At 38.1% G+C, this 15,618-nt stretch overlaps 1 protein-coding gene across 1 annotated transcript in view; it reads left to right on the top strand.

The window, feature by feature from the left end:
- LOC123031325 (aminopeptidase Q-like) overlaps window positions 1-15,618 on the top strand; it is a 43,833-nt gene that overhangs the window by 11,324 nt on the left and 16,891 nt on the right. Inside the window, exons 6-14 of the mRNA XM_044446160.1 lie at window positions 1,309-1,422; window positions 2,156-2,296; window positions 4,313-4,378; window positions 4,489-4,554; window positions 6,754-6,914; window positions 8,099-8,175; window positions 9,223-9,356; window positions 12,392-12,447; window positions 14,508-14,661. Of these exons, the coding sequence (XP_044302095.1) occupies window positions 1,309-1,422; window positions 2,156-2,296; window positions 4,313-4,378; window positions 4,489-4,554; window positions 6,754-6,914; window positions 8,099-8,175; window positions 9,223-9,356; window positions 12,392-12,447; window positions 14,508-14,661 (969 nt within the window). The remainder of the gene's footprint in view (window positions 1-1,308; window positions 1,423-2,155; window positions 2,297-4,312; window positions 4,379-4,488; window positions 4,555-6,753; window positions 6,915-8,098; window positions 8,176-9,222; window positions 9,357-12,391; window positions 12,448-14,507; window positions 14,662-15,618) is intronic.

The raw sequence follows: 15,618 nt of genomic DNA on the forward strand, positions 1-15,618 counted from the left end.
GAGTAGGGTAGTCTTAATGTAGTGCTGGAATGATTACAGAACTGGTGCCAGGTGGAATTTGGAGAGGAGATAATCCCATAAACGGGGTCACCACTTAGAAGGCCTTCTCTCTTTTGCCACCCTCTGAGCCTCTTAGTTGTAGCACTTGGAGGAAGATCTCAGATGCTGACTGTATTGTCTGGGAGGAACTCAGGAGGGGAGAGGGACTCTGTCAGGTATTGGGGTCCATGCTGTACAGGGCCTTATAGGTCAAAACCTGCACCTTGAATCAGGCTCAGAAGAATGCAGGCAGCCAATGCAAAAGAGCCAGAATTAGTGCTATATGTATCAATTTCCATAGACCTGTAATTCAACAGGTGAAATCCATTGCCTCAGATTCATGAAAATTAATCAGTGATCAGCATAAATGGATGCTCGACAGCTAAAAGGCTGATACTGTAACACTGGAAGGATAAATACTTCCTGTAATGCACTGCAATTAAAACAATACTTTTAATATCTGAATGGGTGGCATAAAGATGCTATCTTCAAATGATCCAATATTATTAAAATCTATGAAGAATTTTATTTCTTACATATGAATTGCTATGAATAAATACAAATCCACAGTGCTTTTTTTGTTAAAAAAAAGTGCCGGAACTCACATCTTGTTAATCTTTTATTAACAGGACTGGTGGTTGAGAAGTAATTAGTATTTTTTTTCCATTTTTAAATTTGGGGTCACACTTTTACACTAAAAATTAAAAAAAGATTTTCAATTCACCAACTTTTTTTAAAATAAAGAACTTATTTACCTTTTGCACATGGCCAGTCACTCTACACACACATAAACATAATGGTCGCTGCAGGCAGTAAGCACTCAGCGCGCGACCACACAACCAATCCCAAGCCGAGCAGCGTCCCAAGCCGAGCAGCGCCCTCACAATCAGCGCAGACACACAAGCAGCCCACATGCACTATTTTAATGATTTTTGCTGCCGACCTGCTACTCCCGACAGGGCGATTCAAAATCACTTGGAAAAATCTGTGGAAAAAATCCGTCAAAAAAAGGTGCCGGAACGCCATTCTGGTGCGTTCTGTGACAAAAAAAAGCCATGCAAATCCATGTATGTATATTAAATAGAAAGGGGGAGTTCTGTGGGTACCTGTGAGTGCCATACTGGGGACACCATCATGGGTGACAGTGGACTTACCTGCAGGTGCCATGCGGGGAATCCCTGATACAAGTCATGAACTCCTCTTTTTGCCAAGTTGATAGAATAGCATTTTATGAAAATGCATTTAACGATGCTTTTCTTCTCTTTTAAGTGGTTTGGAAACCTAGTTACCATGGCCTGGTGGAACGACTTATGGCTCAATGAGGGATTTGCAGTTTATCTAGAGTATCTAGCTGCAGACTACATTGACCCCTCAGTGTCCCTGGTAGGTATCAAATAAAAGAACCATTTTCTAATATATTTTCTCAAAACTACAGTGTAGTTTCCAGTGCCTTGTTGTTAATGGGAACTATAATGTGGTACCTCCAGCATTTGAGTGTTCTGCAGCAAGGTGTTTTTACTCTCCCCCTGCTTTTCCCATCAAACTGGGACTAGTCCTGCCTTTTCCCTATTTTTGCCAATGCTGACTTGCCTGTTCTCATGAATGTCTGTCTACAGACTGAACTCATGACATCTCATCTTACTACTGCATCTGCTTACTGTGAGGGCTAACCCATTACTGCCACATTTCTCTGTCAGAAGCTTGGAAATTCCTCAATTCAGTGGGTGCCCCAAATCCAGCAACCACTACTCATGGTGCCCTACCTTTTGCCTAAGCTATATCCTAGTGATGCCCTCTGCTGCAGCGATGTCTTGTTGCTATTTCTGCACTGATATTCTTGATAAATGTTACTAATCCATGGTGATTCTATAGCACGGATGGCAAATAAAGTTAGCATGTGATGCCATAGTTTGCTGAAATTTCTGTAATTACCCTGGTTTTTGGGATAGAATTTCAAGATTGACAGATTTCCTTGAACCATATATGAATGCAATTAAAAGCTTTTTATAGAAAATGAACAAAACCAAAACTTATCCATGAATTAATAATATCCTAGCAGTAACATGAAAGGTAGTCTTGTTTTAGTTAAATATTGATAATTTATGGTTATTTTCAGGACCAAATCTTTACCTCTGAAGTTACGTTAATAACATTGCTGATAGATAGTGGAATGGAACAACAGACTTTATCAGATACAGATGCAGATCGTGATACAACAACAATACAAGAACTCTTTGGTCAAGTAACATATAAGAAGGTAAAATCAGCAAATAAAGCTTTTTCAATACATAATTGTCCAAGAATACTCTGTATGTTATTTGAAATGGGGTGGCAGGGCAACAACACTTACTGTGTAATGTGAGAAAAAAGGGAATCTGCTTCTGTTCCAGTGAATAAAGTTTTAGGAGAAGGGGTACTAATCAACGTAGAAAGAGAGGAGCAAGTCAGGACTAATGTCTATAGAAATGCGATTCATATAATGAATCTCATTTCCAAAGTATGGACATCAGTTTTCCACTTCTTCCAAAGGAGAAGTGGAAAACTGATTTCCTTTTCCTGTTGATAGAAGATGAGAGGGAATCATGCACGCAGATTGAAATATAATGAAGTTTTTGAATTGCTCAATAGGGAGGTCAGAGCACATATAAAACACATGTTCTCCCTGCTGAAGAAGCAGAACATATGCCAAACATCTGGAATTATAGAGAAGAAATTCTACAGCATAAGATTTCCAAATGCCATTAGCAAATTTCAGATGTGATGCCACAAGTGCCTTTTTTATTCTCTGCAGCATCATTTCTGACCTTTACACTGTTTTAGAAACATGAGAAATTTCACTTCTGCATTTTGTATACATTGTGAAATATTCCTTAATAATTTTAGTCTGAGTGCATGTCCCTGCCCTGAATAAAGCATTTTGTGCTTGTCCTCAAATAACCACATATAATTTCATTTTAAATGCCACACTGTATTTTTGCATGGTAGATATTTTGTCTGCTACTAAGGAAACAGATATTTAAAATTTAAAATAATAGGCAGGTGCACACGAAATGAAAAGCCACTGTAGTTTTTGATCACTATTGCTCTGTCATGTTGTACAGACCCCACCATGGTATCTTAGTATGGTACATTTGGTTTTTAGAAACAGAAAAACAGTCCATTCTGTGGTTTTTTGGCACTACAATAGCTTGTTGTGTTGTCTAAATCCAGAAAACACCATTTATTGTGTCACCAAGGCCGGAACCACTGCCCATTGCCCCTCCTGCCAAGAAGCTAATCAGAGAGTGCCACGGTTAGTTGGTGCTTTGTCCAGCTGTTAGAGACATCCCTACTCTGCCTGCTTCCTGCCTTGAAGATCTTCTTTAGCACAGGACTGGGCAATCAGCTGCTTGGTACTGGGAAAGGAACAGCGCTGCTCCACTGATCGCCTCACATGCATACATGCAGGGGGCAAGAATCAGCTGGGCAGTGGTACTGAGCTGGGGGCTGCACAGCTCAGCTGATTTCACCACTGTTCCCCATCTCCTGCTTGCCAGAGAGTTGTCTGCATCCTGGCACCTGTGAAGGTTTGGGGTGCTTCTCTGGTGCTTCTTCGGTGCCAGGCCAAAACCTTTTTATTTTCCCAACATTTTAAATGTTAACATTGTTTTTAACGTTGATATCATATATTATTGTGATGCTCTGTCTTATTTATTTATGTTACCGACGCCCTGAGACTCTGTGAAGGGCGGGATACAAAAATTTTAAACAATAATAATAATCAGTGGGAATGAGAGGGTGACAAGTGCTGCCTTCCCCTCATTGCTTCCACTTCCAAAAAAGGTGATTGTGTGGGTGCCAGGCTGGGGGTCCCTCTCTCACAACTGGGAGCAAGAATGAGGAACAAACAGGAGAATCAGCCTGGTGCTGCCGCCCCAACCAGGCACTCCACCCAGCTGATTCCCGTCACTTTGGTGGGCATGGAGGGAGCAGCAGGAGAGTCAGCTAAGTCTTGTGGCTCAAGGCGTCTCCAGGGTAACCATCTGGGGGACTGAGAGGAAAAGAGGAGAGTTACCACCTTGAGTGTGATCGTTTGCCGAGTGTAATCACTTATGCATAAAAAGTAAGAGTATGGGGAATAGTTTGGAAGGAAACTAATATATAATATATAATGCATAATATATAATGTAGTCAACCTATAGTTTAATAAGAAAACACTGAATGCCATATTAATAATTACATGACTTGCATAACTAATAAAGTTCTTATCCTTACAAAAATACATATCTCTTAGGGGGCTGCCATCATCAGGATGTTTTCCAGCTTTTTGACAGAAAGACTGTTTTTAAAAGCATTAAATGTAAGTTTAAGAAGCTATACCAACAGTTAGCTTACTGAATATTTGAATTATGACTTTTGTTTTTTTTAATGTCTTGTCAATGAGAATAATGTTGCCTTTTCCCCCCACAGTCCTACTTGAGTGCATTTGCCTTTTCAAATGCTTTCCAGGATGACCTATGGAATCACATTCAAAAGGTGCTTAAAACTTGCAATTGTTTGCTAGCTCCCTTACTATACTATACTATACTATACTATACTATACTATACTATACTATACTTACTATAACAATGGGCAGTAAAAGGGCTTTGGTTCAGCAATCTCAGAATTTGTTCAGCGCTATCAAAGGATTGCATTTTACTCCACGATCTCTTTGGCTTGCTTGCAAGGCATCTTGGGCCCCCTGTTCTTCTCCGAAACAAGTGGAAAGGAGATAGCTAGTATAGCATAATGGTTAAGATTTTTGGACACTGTATGGCTTTGGGCAGTTGCTGCTGCTCAGACTAACCTACTTCACAGGGCTGTTGTTGTAAGGAGAGAAAGAGAACCTTGTATGTTGCCTTTGGTTCCTTGCAAGAGGAAGAAAAGCAGGCCATAAATGCAAGGTAGTGGTGGGGGTGGGGGGGCGATGATGATGCAGGACTAGCTTTCTGCCTCTTCCTCCCATTCTCAGTTTCCAGGCACCTGGCTGAGCCCTGGGATAATGTTTCCTGGCCCAGCTGCCCCTAGCAGTTAAATGCAGCTTCTCAGCTGATTTCCACATTGCCCGCAATCCTTCCTGACTCTCAAATAGCTAGGAAAAAGTCTTCACTGCCTTGCAGTGAGATTAGTTCCGATGGTCAACTTACATGAGCAGTATACAAATGGCGTTCCAGTGGACGTGATGGTTACTCTAGGATACCTTAGGGTCAGCCTAGCCTCTCCTCTCCTCTCCTTTACATGTATTTTAATTATTTGCATAACACACTGTGATATCACACCCAGTACTGCTGCTCATAATGCTCACATTTCCTATTAAAGATAGTGATGAATTAAAGGCAGTCTTAATATAAACACAACCCATTTTATATGAAACCCAATATATAATCATTCTCCTCCCAAATAAAGGAGTTTTAATGAGTCCTGAGCTTTTTTGGCCTAATAATAAAAAATCCTTTATTAACCTCTCTTCTCTAGCTGTTATCCTGTTAGTAAGTTCAGCCATAATACCCACATCTCAGACCCTAAGCTTAGATATGTGAAGGCCATAATAAAACTGGAAAAATTCAGAAAAAATGTTTCTGATTTTTTTTCCATTTTTTTTCTGGGCCTTCATGTCACCACTGAAGACATCAATCAACAATTGAAGGTGGCTTACCCTTTATTCTAACTAAAACTGATGGCCACCTGGGCCACTTGTAAGAGTTGAATTGGCATTTGAGGAACTATGCCCTTAAGATATGCAAAAAGAAGTATGAGTAGGTCATCAAGGAGTGCATAAAAATTAAACTGATATTATTCAGTTATAACCTTGTAATCATTTGGAAGTCCAAAAGGTATGCTTGCTGTCTCTGAGCCACACCAACATGTTAGTTTTAATGCATAATTAGCAACTATGCCACTGGATTTACTTTACTTAATATTAGTGAGACTGATTTTCATTGAGACAGCAGCAATGATTCCAACAAAAATTGACACACACACACACACACCCCTTTCCTGCTGTTATGAAGCTTAAAATAAAGTTCCGTTTGGTTAAACTTCTCCTTGCATGCTGCAGGCCTAGAAGTTATGTGAAGATGGTGTTTTGGGACATTGGATAGTTTCCGTCAGCCAACTTATTCTGATAAAGTCTGGTGCTGATGAGCAAGCTACCCTTTCAGAGCTCAGGCCCCTTCTGAAAAGTAAAAAGCCTTAAAGAGGGAGTCTGCAGTCCTGAAGCTTAGCACTCTTTTCTTGTCTTCTCTTGGTATGTTTCCAGTACTAACAAGAAGCTCTAGGGAGCTTGATTCAACAGGAAGACAGGGACAAGCTCCTCAGCTTAATATACTTCAGGAGGTCCTGTCTCTGGAGGTTCCTGTTCAAGAGGTTCTGGTTTAAAGGACTTCTGGATGATACAGGGCATTGGCTTAGACTCTGTGTTGGGGCCTGTGTCTGAAATCCCAACTTTTATGGCTTACTCTGCTGATCCTTCTAAACCAGTTGACTCCTTTTGTTCTCTGTTAGAGTTCTGGCTATTGTTTGGGGCCAGGGATCTGTCAAATGCACTGAGTTTTCCCCTTGGTGAGACATCCAGAGAAGCTGGGATTACACCGATATGTACTGGCTCATGGTATCTGAAATACTTGATGTCAATATAAGTTCAGAGATAACATTATATAAGGTAAACTCTATTCTAATTATAACTTTTCTTGAAGACAGTAGATGAACAGAATGACCTCCAATTGCCAGCATCAGTAAAAGTTATAATGGACTCTTGGACCTGCCAAAATGGCTTCCCTCTCCTAACAGTAAATTTCTCCTCCGGGAACATCAGTCAGGACATATTTTTCATGGATGAAGGAAAAAAAAGTACAAAGTATGTCTTTTTTCATACATATATGCTTAGTTTAGAAAAAAACATTTGTATTAATATGGAAGTTAGAATTGTAAAAATTGATTTAACCAAGTTTAGTCAATTCTCTCTTTTAATTAAAGTCCATAATTTACATTGACTTCCAAATATGAGAGCCATGGTTGATGCTTGCCCACCAAATCAGACTTAGAAATCCACATTGGGTATCATAGCAAATAATGATTTACGTCAAACAAGAAACTGAAAATGAAGCATTGTATGAATAGGGAGGAAAACACATGGCCCTGATCACTCATTCTTATCCACTAAGCAATGGTTTGGAGGGTCATCTCAACTGGGTTGAGTTAGTTTTGTGTGCATAGTGAGTTATCAGTGTCAAGTGTCCTAGAACCTTCACTTTCCATAGCTAACAACTGGAAAGCCACTGCACATGGCTCATAGCTGAACTGCAACATCCCCTTTGCTGGGCTGGGGTATGCCATGAATTTCACCAGACCTTGGTTTCATGTAATAGGTAAAAACTGGAGATAAGTAAGTATTATTAAGCACACCTGTCCTCTTTCAATCAAAGCATGACATCACAGCCCCAAAGATACAGCTGCACTTTCAGTTCAGTGATGCAAACCTCTGTGTATGTCTCTCTGTGTGTATTAGAAAGCAGTTTGCATCAGTCAGTGAAAGATGCCTTGTATACCATCTTTTCGCTGAATTAGTCAAGGCCGTGGGCTTTGGTATATCTGATAGGCTTTCGCTGAGATGCCTATATATTCAGTGATATTTTCCCAAATTTGGCTATGGGGCGGCAAACAGATGTGATACATGCATACATACATACAATTGTCACGTGCAGTTAGAGCCCTGGCCTTCCAGCACTACCATGCATATTGAAAGTGTGATTGTTGGATAGTTTCTAGAGAATGTTGATGAAACTTGAATCCGAATGAAATCAATTGGATTCAAACACACACAAAAACTCAGGGTTTAACTGATCATCTCCAGCTTCTCTCAATTATTATTAAGATGCCTATTCTTTAGGTACTGATGTAGTTTGAATTGCACATTTAAGATTATAAAGCATCTCAAAGAAAAGGCTGAGAGGTTTTCTAGAAAACATTTCTGAAATATAAGTTGACATTTTATTTCTCTTAAGTTTAAGAAATAATTATCCATTTTTGTTTTTAATAAAGTAAGACGTGGATTATTCCTATTTCTTGGATAAAAAATGGAACTATTCAGCCTTTAGTGTGGCTTGATAAGAGCAGCAGTAAGTATTTTTCCTTTGTCTGTTGTTTGCAGTATGCAATCTTATGTATTTGTAAGAAACATTTTAAAGCCCAAATGTGTATAATTATTTAAGTGAATATCCACATGCTTGAGAAACCACATTATTTGCAGAAGCACAAAAATGCAACACTAATTGGATAGTGTACTCCCCATGCCCAGTGGGACCATGAAAGGTGGAATAACTTTTGATAATGGCAGGGAAAGGAAACTGGAGGGAAGGAGAATAGAATGGAGTACCTGGAAGAGGGCATGGTAAGTGGAACCCTGAACAGGGGCATTGTGTTGCAATAATAAGATTTAATAGAGAATACTTAGAAAAATAAGTTTGTTTGTTTTTTAGTTTTCCAAACTTGCTTGCAGTTGTTGTGCATATGCATTCTGCAGTGTCACTTGGAAATTGTAATATGGGGCAGATTATATTGTTTGTGATTATGCCCACTCCTTAGTTTTTTCAAATCCCACCAGTGTAAACTGAAGCTGCCAACACCCAGCAGTCTTTCTTCCTATTTTGGAACTAGGGAGGGTGTGGGAGTCACTTTCAAAATGCCAGATAATCCCTGCTTTCTTCCTTGCTACCTCTGCGCCTTAAGAGTAGGAAGGGAGGCTATTGTTCATCATGCTAACCAGGGAATGCTATTGCTCATACCATGGTGACCAAAATTGTTGCAGCTTAATGTACAGTAAAGTAGTGCTTTGGATGCTTTACAGTTACATTCAGATATTAAAATGTATGATACTGTTGAATTCTACAGTGTGCAGACTCTAGTATAATATTGACCTTGTATGTCTTTGAAATCCAGTGAGGTTTTATCCAAACTTACCGGAAGCAGGGTTGTTTTCATTTCCTTGAATTCAGTCAGAAGTGCGGAATAGCTTGCTGTTTAAGGATGCACTGTCATTATATATGAGATTTGATTTGAGTTTCTGCCATAAAAAAGGTAACAGTTCCACTTTCAGCCTTTTCTTGTAACCAGGATGCCTAAATAGATTCCAGATGCCAACTTTTTCCTCTTCGTGCTGTTCACAGAAATATTTCCAGAAATGAAACTATCAGAACATGATTGGATTGTTTTAAATGTGAACATGACTGGTTACTATAGAGTTAATTATGATGAAATGTACTGGAGAAGATTGGCCAGAATGCTTGACAGTGACCCAAAGGTAATGTAATTTCTATAGAAGTGTTTTAGGGAACAGAGGATGAAAGTAGAGCAAGGAAGGTTGAGCAAGTAGCCTTTAATATAGATCTGGCTGATATATGGAGAAGATAGAAGAGTCAATCTGAAGGCAGTATACAAATATTTCTCTATGTAATAAGCCATGGCTACATCTAATGTCAGCTCTGGAAAAGTCCTAGCAGTGTTGGTATGCTCATTAAGAAAAGATGTAAAAGGGAAGAGGCTGCAAGCATATAATTGAAAATATCTGATTTTCAAATGAGGAACTTTTCATACTTTTTTTACATTCATCTTGAATTGCATATCTGATGGCAGCAGACAAGATACTTAGCAGCTGACAAGAGACTGAATGGGAGAGGTCTATGTCTAAATCCTTTACAAAGTTTTTAATGGTGCATTTGCAGATTGATGAAATTATGAACATAATAACTAACAAAACAGGAAAAGTACCTGATCCAATTAAGTAATATACAATGTTTTCTATCCTCCTAGTTCCCAAACTGTATCATTTATACAATTCAATATTTGAATTACTTTTTCTTTTTTCAGCACTCAGTGATGCATATATTGTAGAGATCATACCCTCTTTGCTAATTACCAACCCATTTTGTTGATTAACCTTGATATTAAAATGTTAGCTTTAATTTTGACTAACAGACTACAGGTTATTGTAGTGTTAGTCCAACTTCAGGTGGGACTCATTAAAAATAGGCTGGAGGCTGATAATTATAGAATGGTTGTGGATCTGATTGCATTAAAAAGACTAGCACAGATACACCTGCCATTATTTCTTTGGATGCAGAGAAAGCTCTTGATAAATTTATTGGCAATTTATCTTTGCCCCATTGAGAAACTCTGTTTTTTTTTCCAGAATTTTAGAAATGGGCTAGAATTTTATATGAAACAGGACCAGTGGAATCTTGCCTAAGGTTTTATTTTTTACTTGAAAAAGATACTAGAGAGAAGTGTCCTCTTTCTTCATTGATAATTGATTTATTTTTGGAACTCTTAGTGTGTACTATTTGACAAATCAAATATTAATGGATTTGCACACAATGCATTAGTATCTAAACATATTATCTTATTCTCTTCTCAATTTTGGCACTCCAGCTATCTGTTCCAGCTTTAATGCAGTCAGTTGATGACTTTGGACATTTATCTGGTTATTGTATTAATCAAAGTCAGAATTCATGTCTTTTGGAGGCAATGCATCCCATAGGTTGTTTCTTATTGGCAGTTTAGACTTTGTGCTGAGATTCTTACTTATTTGGAAATACCTGTCCTAAGAGATGTATCACAAATTATTAAGTTAAATTTGGGTGAATTGATTAATGAGATCTCAACAGACATTGGCAGATGAGCATTTATAAAGTTAAATATACGGGGTTGGGTAGGTATAGTTAAAATGAATGTAATACTTCGAACAGTTCATGTTTTACAGGGTGTTTGTTTATGCCTGCCAAGTATTTCCAGAAGCTTAGTGTCTTTCATAAATGTTTATGGGGTTCCATTCCATCATGAATATCCTTGAAAAGGATACAGCTTTTCATTAAAGAGGGTGGATTCCCCTGCCAACCTTTTCTTATACCATTGTCCTATTTATTTACTTGCACTAGATTTTAGTCCTTTCCATTTAAATAAGACTCTTCTCCTTGGTCAATTTTGGAATCTTCATTTCTGGGTCATCTTCTCAAGTAGATTGCATTAGGCTCTCCTCATCCCAAAACAGATAATGTGCCAGTTTGTGGTAGTAGTTGCCCTTATTTTCTCATGCAAAATTAATTTCACGGGACAATCTGGATTTAAAAATTACCAATTTTGTTTGTTGGACAAACAGATTGAATTTTACTTTGGATAAACTTGTGAGGCCTGATATATTTTTTACCATTTTCTGCTTTGTATGTTAAATATAAATTGCTGTCTTTGGCTGCATGGTAATCTATGCAGTTAAACCATTTATTAGAAGGTGAGTTTGATTCTGCAGTTTTTACAGCTTCAGAGCTGCCTGTGTTATTGGAGGTATTGATCAAGGCCAACCAGCTGCATCCGCCTGCAATTCAAATATTCAAATATCTATTATCAGATAATAAATATGATACACAGGGTCTCAACCAACAATGGAATAATAAACTAGAGCACCTCTTGCCCAGTAAGTGGAGTACTTCATTATTATCAATTTTGGAAGGGGTCATGGATCTTAGGCTATACTCAATTCAGCAAAAATTGATGTTTTTAGTATAATAGCTATTATTTATTTATTTATTTTAAAACGTCATAACATCTCTTTGATAAGGGCTTAATTAAATTGGCCAATTGTTGGAGAAGTGCTGCTAATACTTCTCTTCTTCATATGTTTTGGGAATATCCAATGGCAGCTTCCTTTTGGGAAGAGGTAATAATTTGGATTAATATGGTGATGGAAAGTTCTTTAATATTTAAGGATACACAGGTTCTTTTGAATTCCCTAGCCATCTCTTGGAGTTTAATACAAGGCCAACTTAAATGGATTTTTGCATCTTTTTCACAGCTAAAAGACTAATATTATAATATTGAAATGATTAATGCCCCTTGCAATAATACAATGCATGGAGGATTTAATGAAACTCTTGATTTTTGAATGGCTTGTCTTTAGGTGTAATCTACAAATACATAAATATATGGCTATTCGGGGTGCCTTTGTTGACATGTATGTATAACTAATACATGGCAATATATAATATGTATGTATATATATAGCACTATGGATCTTGTTAAATTTTATTCTGTTCTAATGTTTTGATTCATTAATGGCATGGTTTCATTTTGTATTTGCATTGCACAATAAAAGCAAAGGGAAGGGGAAGAAAATTATGCAAGCTGCCTTGAAGGCAGGATATAAATATTATACATATTACAAATCATAATTAAAATGTTTGACTTGAAGCATTGGGGATGCTTATGAATATCTTGAAAGACAGTGGCCATTGTGCTTTTTAATGAGACACTTTGAACCATTAAACACATACATCCTCTTTACAGGTGATTCCTGTTGTCAACAGGTTACAGTTGATTAGTGATGCTTTTGAGCTGAGAAGGTAAGTACCTCTTTTATAGGTAGCTTTTGCTAGATAACTGACCTCAGTATTGTCTTTTACATCTGTCTCCTTTTCATGAACAGTATTGATATCCTATTCTTTGCATCTTCTCTTTATACCAGCTTTGCTTTGGGAGTACAGAGTGGCACCTTGTGTCACATTCTTTGGATCCTTTGATGACTTAGATTAGCCCAGGTTGGCTGAAGGAGACATGGGGGTGGATTTGATAGTAGTTCATACATGTTGCTTGGGCTAATCCCACAACTCTTTGGAATAACCTTATCAGCTATCTCAGTGCAGATCCAGAACCAGTGTAAATGCATGAAGAGACAGGGGAGCTCGTGTAGAGAACAAGCAAACATGTGCTAATGCAGTATTGCAGTAGGTTGTCAGGAGAATTAGCTGATTTTTTTTCATTGGAAATTCTTTTCAGCTGGGAAAGGTTTGTTCTAAATAAAACAATGATTTACATTCTGGGCTTAATAGGATTCAGGCTAATATTAAACATTTGACTTCCTTGGCCCATATTGGTTTCTTCTCTCCCGTTCAGCTTTGAAAATAGATCAGTGTACACTAATGATGCTAAATGGACCTACTCAGAAAGATGTATGGTTGAATCCAGGCTTATTCATGCTTAAGAGTAGATCTGTTGAAATCGTGGAACAAGTTAGTCATGACAAATCCAAGTTCTGTTGATTTCAGTTGATCTGCTCTAAGTGTGAGTATGTTTGTGACCAGTCCACAGTTTAAAGGACATTTCTAAATTGCTTACTCAAAGGTACTCTAACTTCAGTGGACCTACTGTTTTCCGGTCTATGTGAGATTGCAGTAGTGCAGTGCAATCCTTATGAAAAACTAAGTCCCAGTTAGCTCAGTGGATCTGAGTCTCTAGTAAGTGTATTTAGGACTTTAGTCCAAGTCAGATTCTTGTCATTGCATGAGTTGTTCTTCCAGACATCTTTGATCTTGCACTCCAAATACATACCTTTTGCTCTGCCTCTAGCTTATGTCTTGGTCCTGCTCTCTCTGCTTTGGTTCTGAGCTCAGTTCACCAAGCCTGCCTTCTCCAGCCTCAGTCTGTTTCCTGATCTTTGCTTCCAGCTCAACTCGCTTCTTCTCTAAATGACCTACCTGGAATGTCACCAGTGAGTAGCCTTTCAACCGTGAGTATATCTTGCTGCCTGCTGCAACTGATTCAGCAAGACCTTCCATATGGAGTTGTAGTTTCACTAGTTGCATGCCAACCACTTTAGAGTTAAGCTCTATTGGATGTGGCACAATGCAGAAATGATTTGCTCTCTTTACTGTTGTATGCAGATCCTTCAATTGGGAAGCTGCTTCTCCCATTGTACTGATCTTAGCTGCCACTATGACGTGTATTGTATTTTGTTTATTCACTATTTGTATTTTGTTTATTGATTTTATGTAAGCCGTCCCGAGGCTCAGGCGATGGGACAGCATACAAACATTCTAAATAAATATAATAAATAAATATATGGCGCTACCCTAACTAATCTGAACTGCAGGTCTTTGCCATATCTCTGAAATGTCTGCATTTTTCAAACTCTGCTTTCCTTGTCTCTCTTCTATTTCTGCTTTTCCTTTAATACCCTGGTTCTGATCAAAATTCTGTGTATTTTAGCTATTGCAGATACATATTTAGGGTTTCATTTACTTTGTATCAGTTCTGAAAATTTTCTCATACTTAATACATGAAAAGTTTTGGAATAGAAATGGACAGTACCTAAATAGAGCTGTTAGACCACCTAGCATTTTCCATTTATAGTTTTTTTATTTTTCTCAGTAAGGTTAATTCTTAGGTAGAGATGGTGATGCATTTTTCAATGCAAGACAGAATCCTTCCATTCTGTAAGCAAAGTACTCATTTGTGAGCTCTGCTTAAAACTATTTCAGGAGCTTGCCTTTTTCTTGCCTACTGTTATGATCTATTCATTTCAGTATCTTTCTGTCTTCCATTAGTGCATGCATGTGTGTGTTTGCACGTGCACATCTGTCTGGCCATATATTTGAATGTGCTTATGTATGATTTTTTTAAATAGGTATAATTACACTAAGTATGGTGTGCCACTGTGTTTAACTAAGTACCTTGAAAAAGAAGACAATATTTTTGTATGGAAAGCAGCACTGCAAAATCTAGAAGTTGACAACTGGGAGCTTATTCTGAGTGATTATGAATTATATCCAGTTTTGAAGGTACCTATATACTGAAATTTAGAGTATTTATTTAAGTGAAAAGGCTGTGAATAGCTTCTGATTATATTTATCTATATGCATATTCATATCTGAGTTTAGAACTAATGCATGTAGTTTCTAATGCATGTAGAAAGCATTACCATTGTGGTGTAGTGGTTAAGAAGGTAGGACTGAGGCAACCTGAGTTCTAGTCCCCACTTAGCCATGGAGCCAACTGGGTGACTTTGGGCCAGTCACAGACTCTCAGTCCAGCCTACCTCACAGAGTTGTTGTTATGAGTATATGATTGAGAGGAGGAAAAGAATTATGTAAACTGCCTTGAGCTCCTGAAAGGAAAAAGGGTGTGAAATAAATATAACAAATAAATAAATAAAAATACACATACATATATTGTGATCGCATATAGACTGTAGGATTTGTAGAAATAGTGAAGAATGACTGGATAAGAGAAAATTTATTTTTATTTATTTATTTATTAGAACATTTCTATACTGCCCCTTGCCGAAGCCTCAGGGCGGCTTACAACACAATAAAATACAAAAATAACAATATAAAATTAAAATTAACAATATAAAATAAATAAAAAATACAAAATATAAAATAAGTTGCCCTGGCCAGATAAAATAAGCATAATATTAACAATTAAAATGACGCTTAAATAAAAAGGTCTTCGTCTGGCGCTGAAAAACAAATAACGACGGTGCCAGGCGGACCTCTCTGGGGAGCGCATTCCATAGATTGGGCGCCACCACAGAGAAAGCCCTCCTCCGAATACCTACCCTCCTAATTTCTTTCACAGAGGGTTCCCAGAGAAGGGCCTCTCCCGCAGATCTCAAGGGGCGGGCGGGCATATATGGATGTAAGCGCTCCTTCAGGTAACCAGGACCCAAGCTGTTTAGGGCTTTATAAGTAATCACCAACACCTTGAATTGGGCCCGGACTTCAATGGGAAGCCAG

The sequence above is a fragment of the Varanus komodoensis genome, unplaced genomic scaffold (genome assembly GCF_004798865.1).
Source record: "Varanus komodoensis strain SLA01 unplaced genomic scaffold, ASM479886v1 scaffold5, whole genome shotgun sequence".
Lineage (NCBI taxonomy): Eukaryota > Metazoa > Chordata > Lepidosauria > Squamata > Varanidae > Varanus > Varanus komodoensis.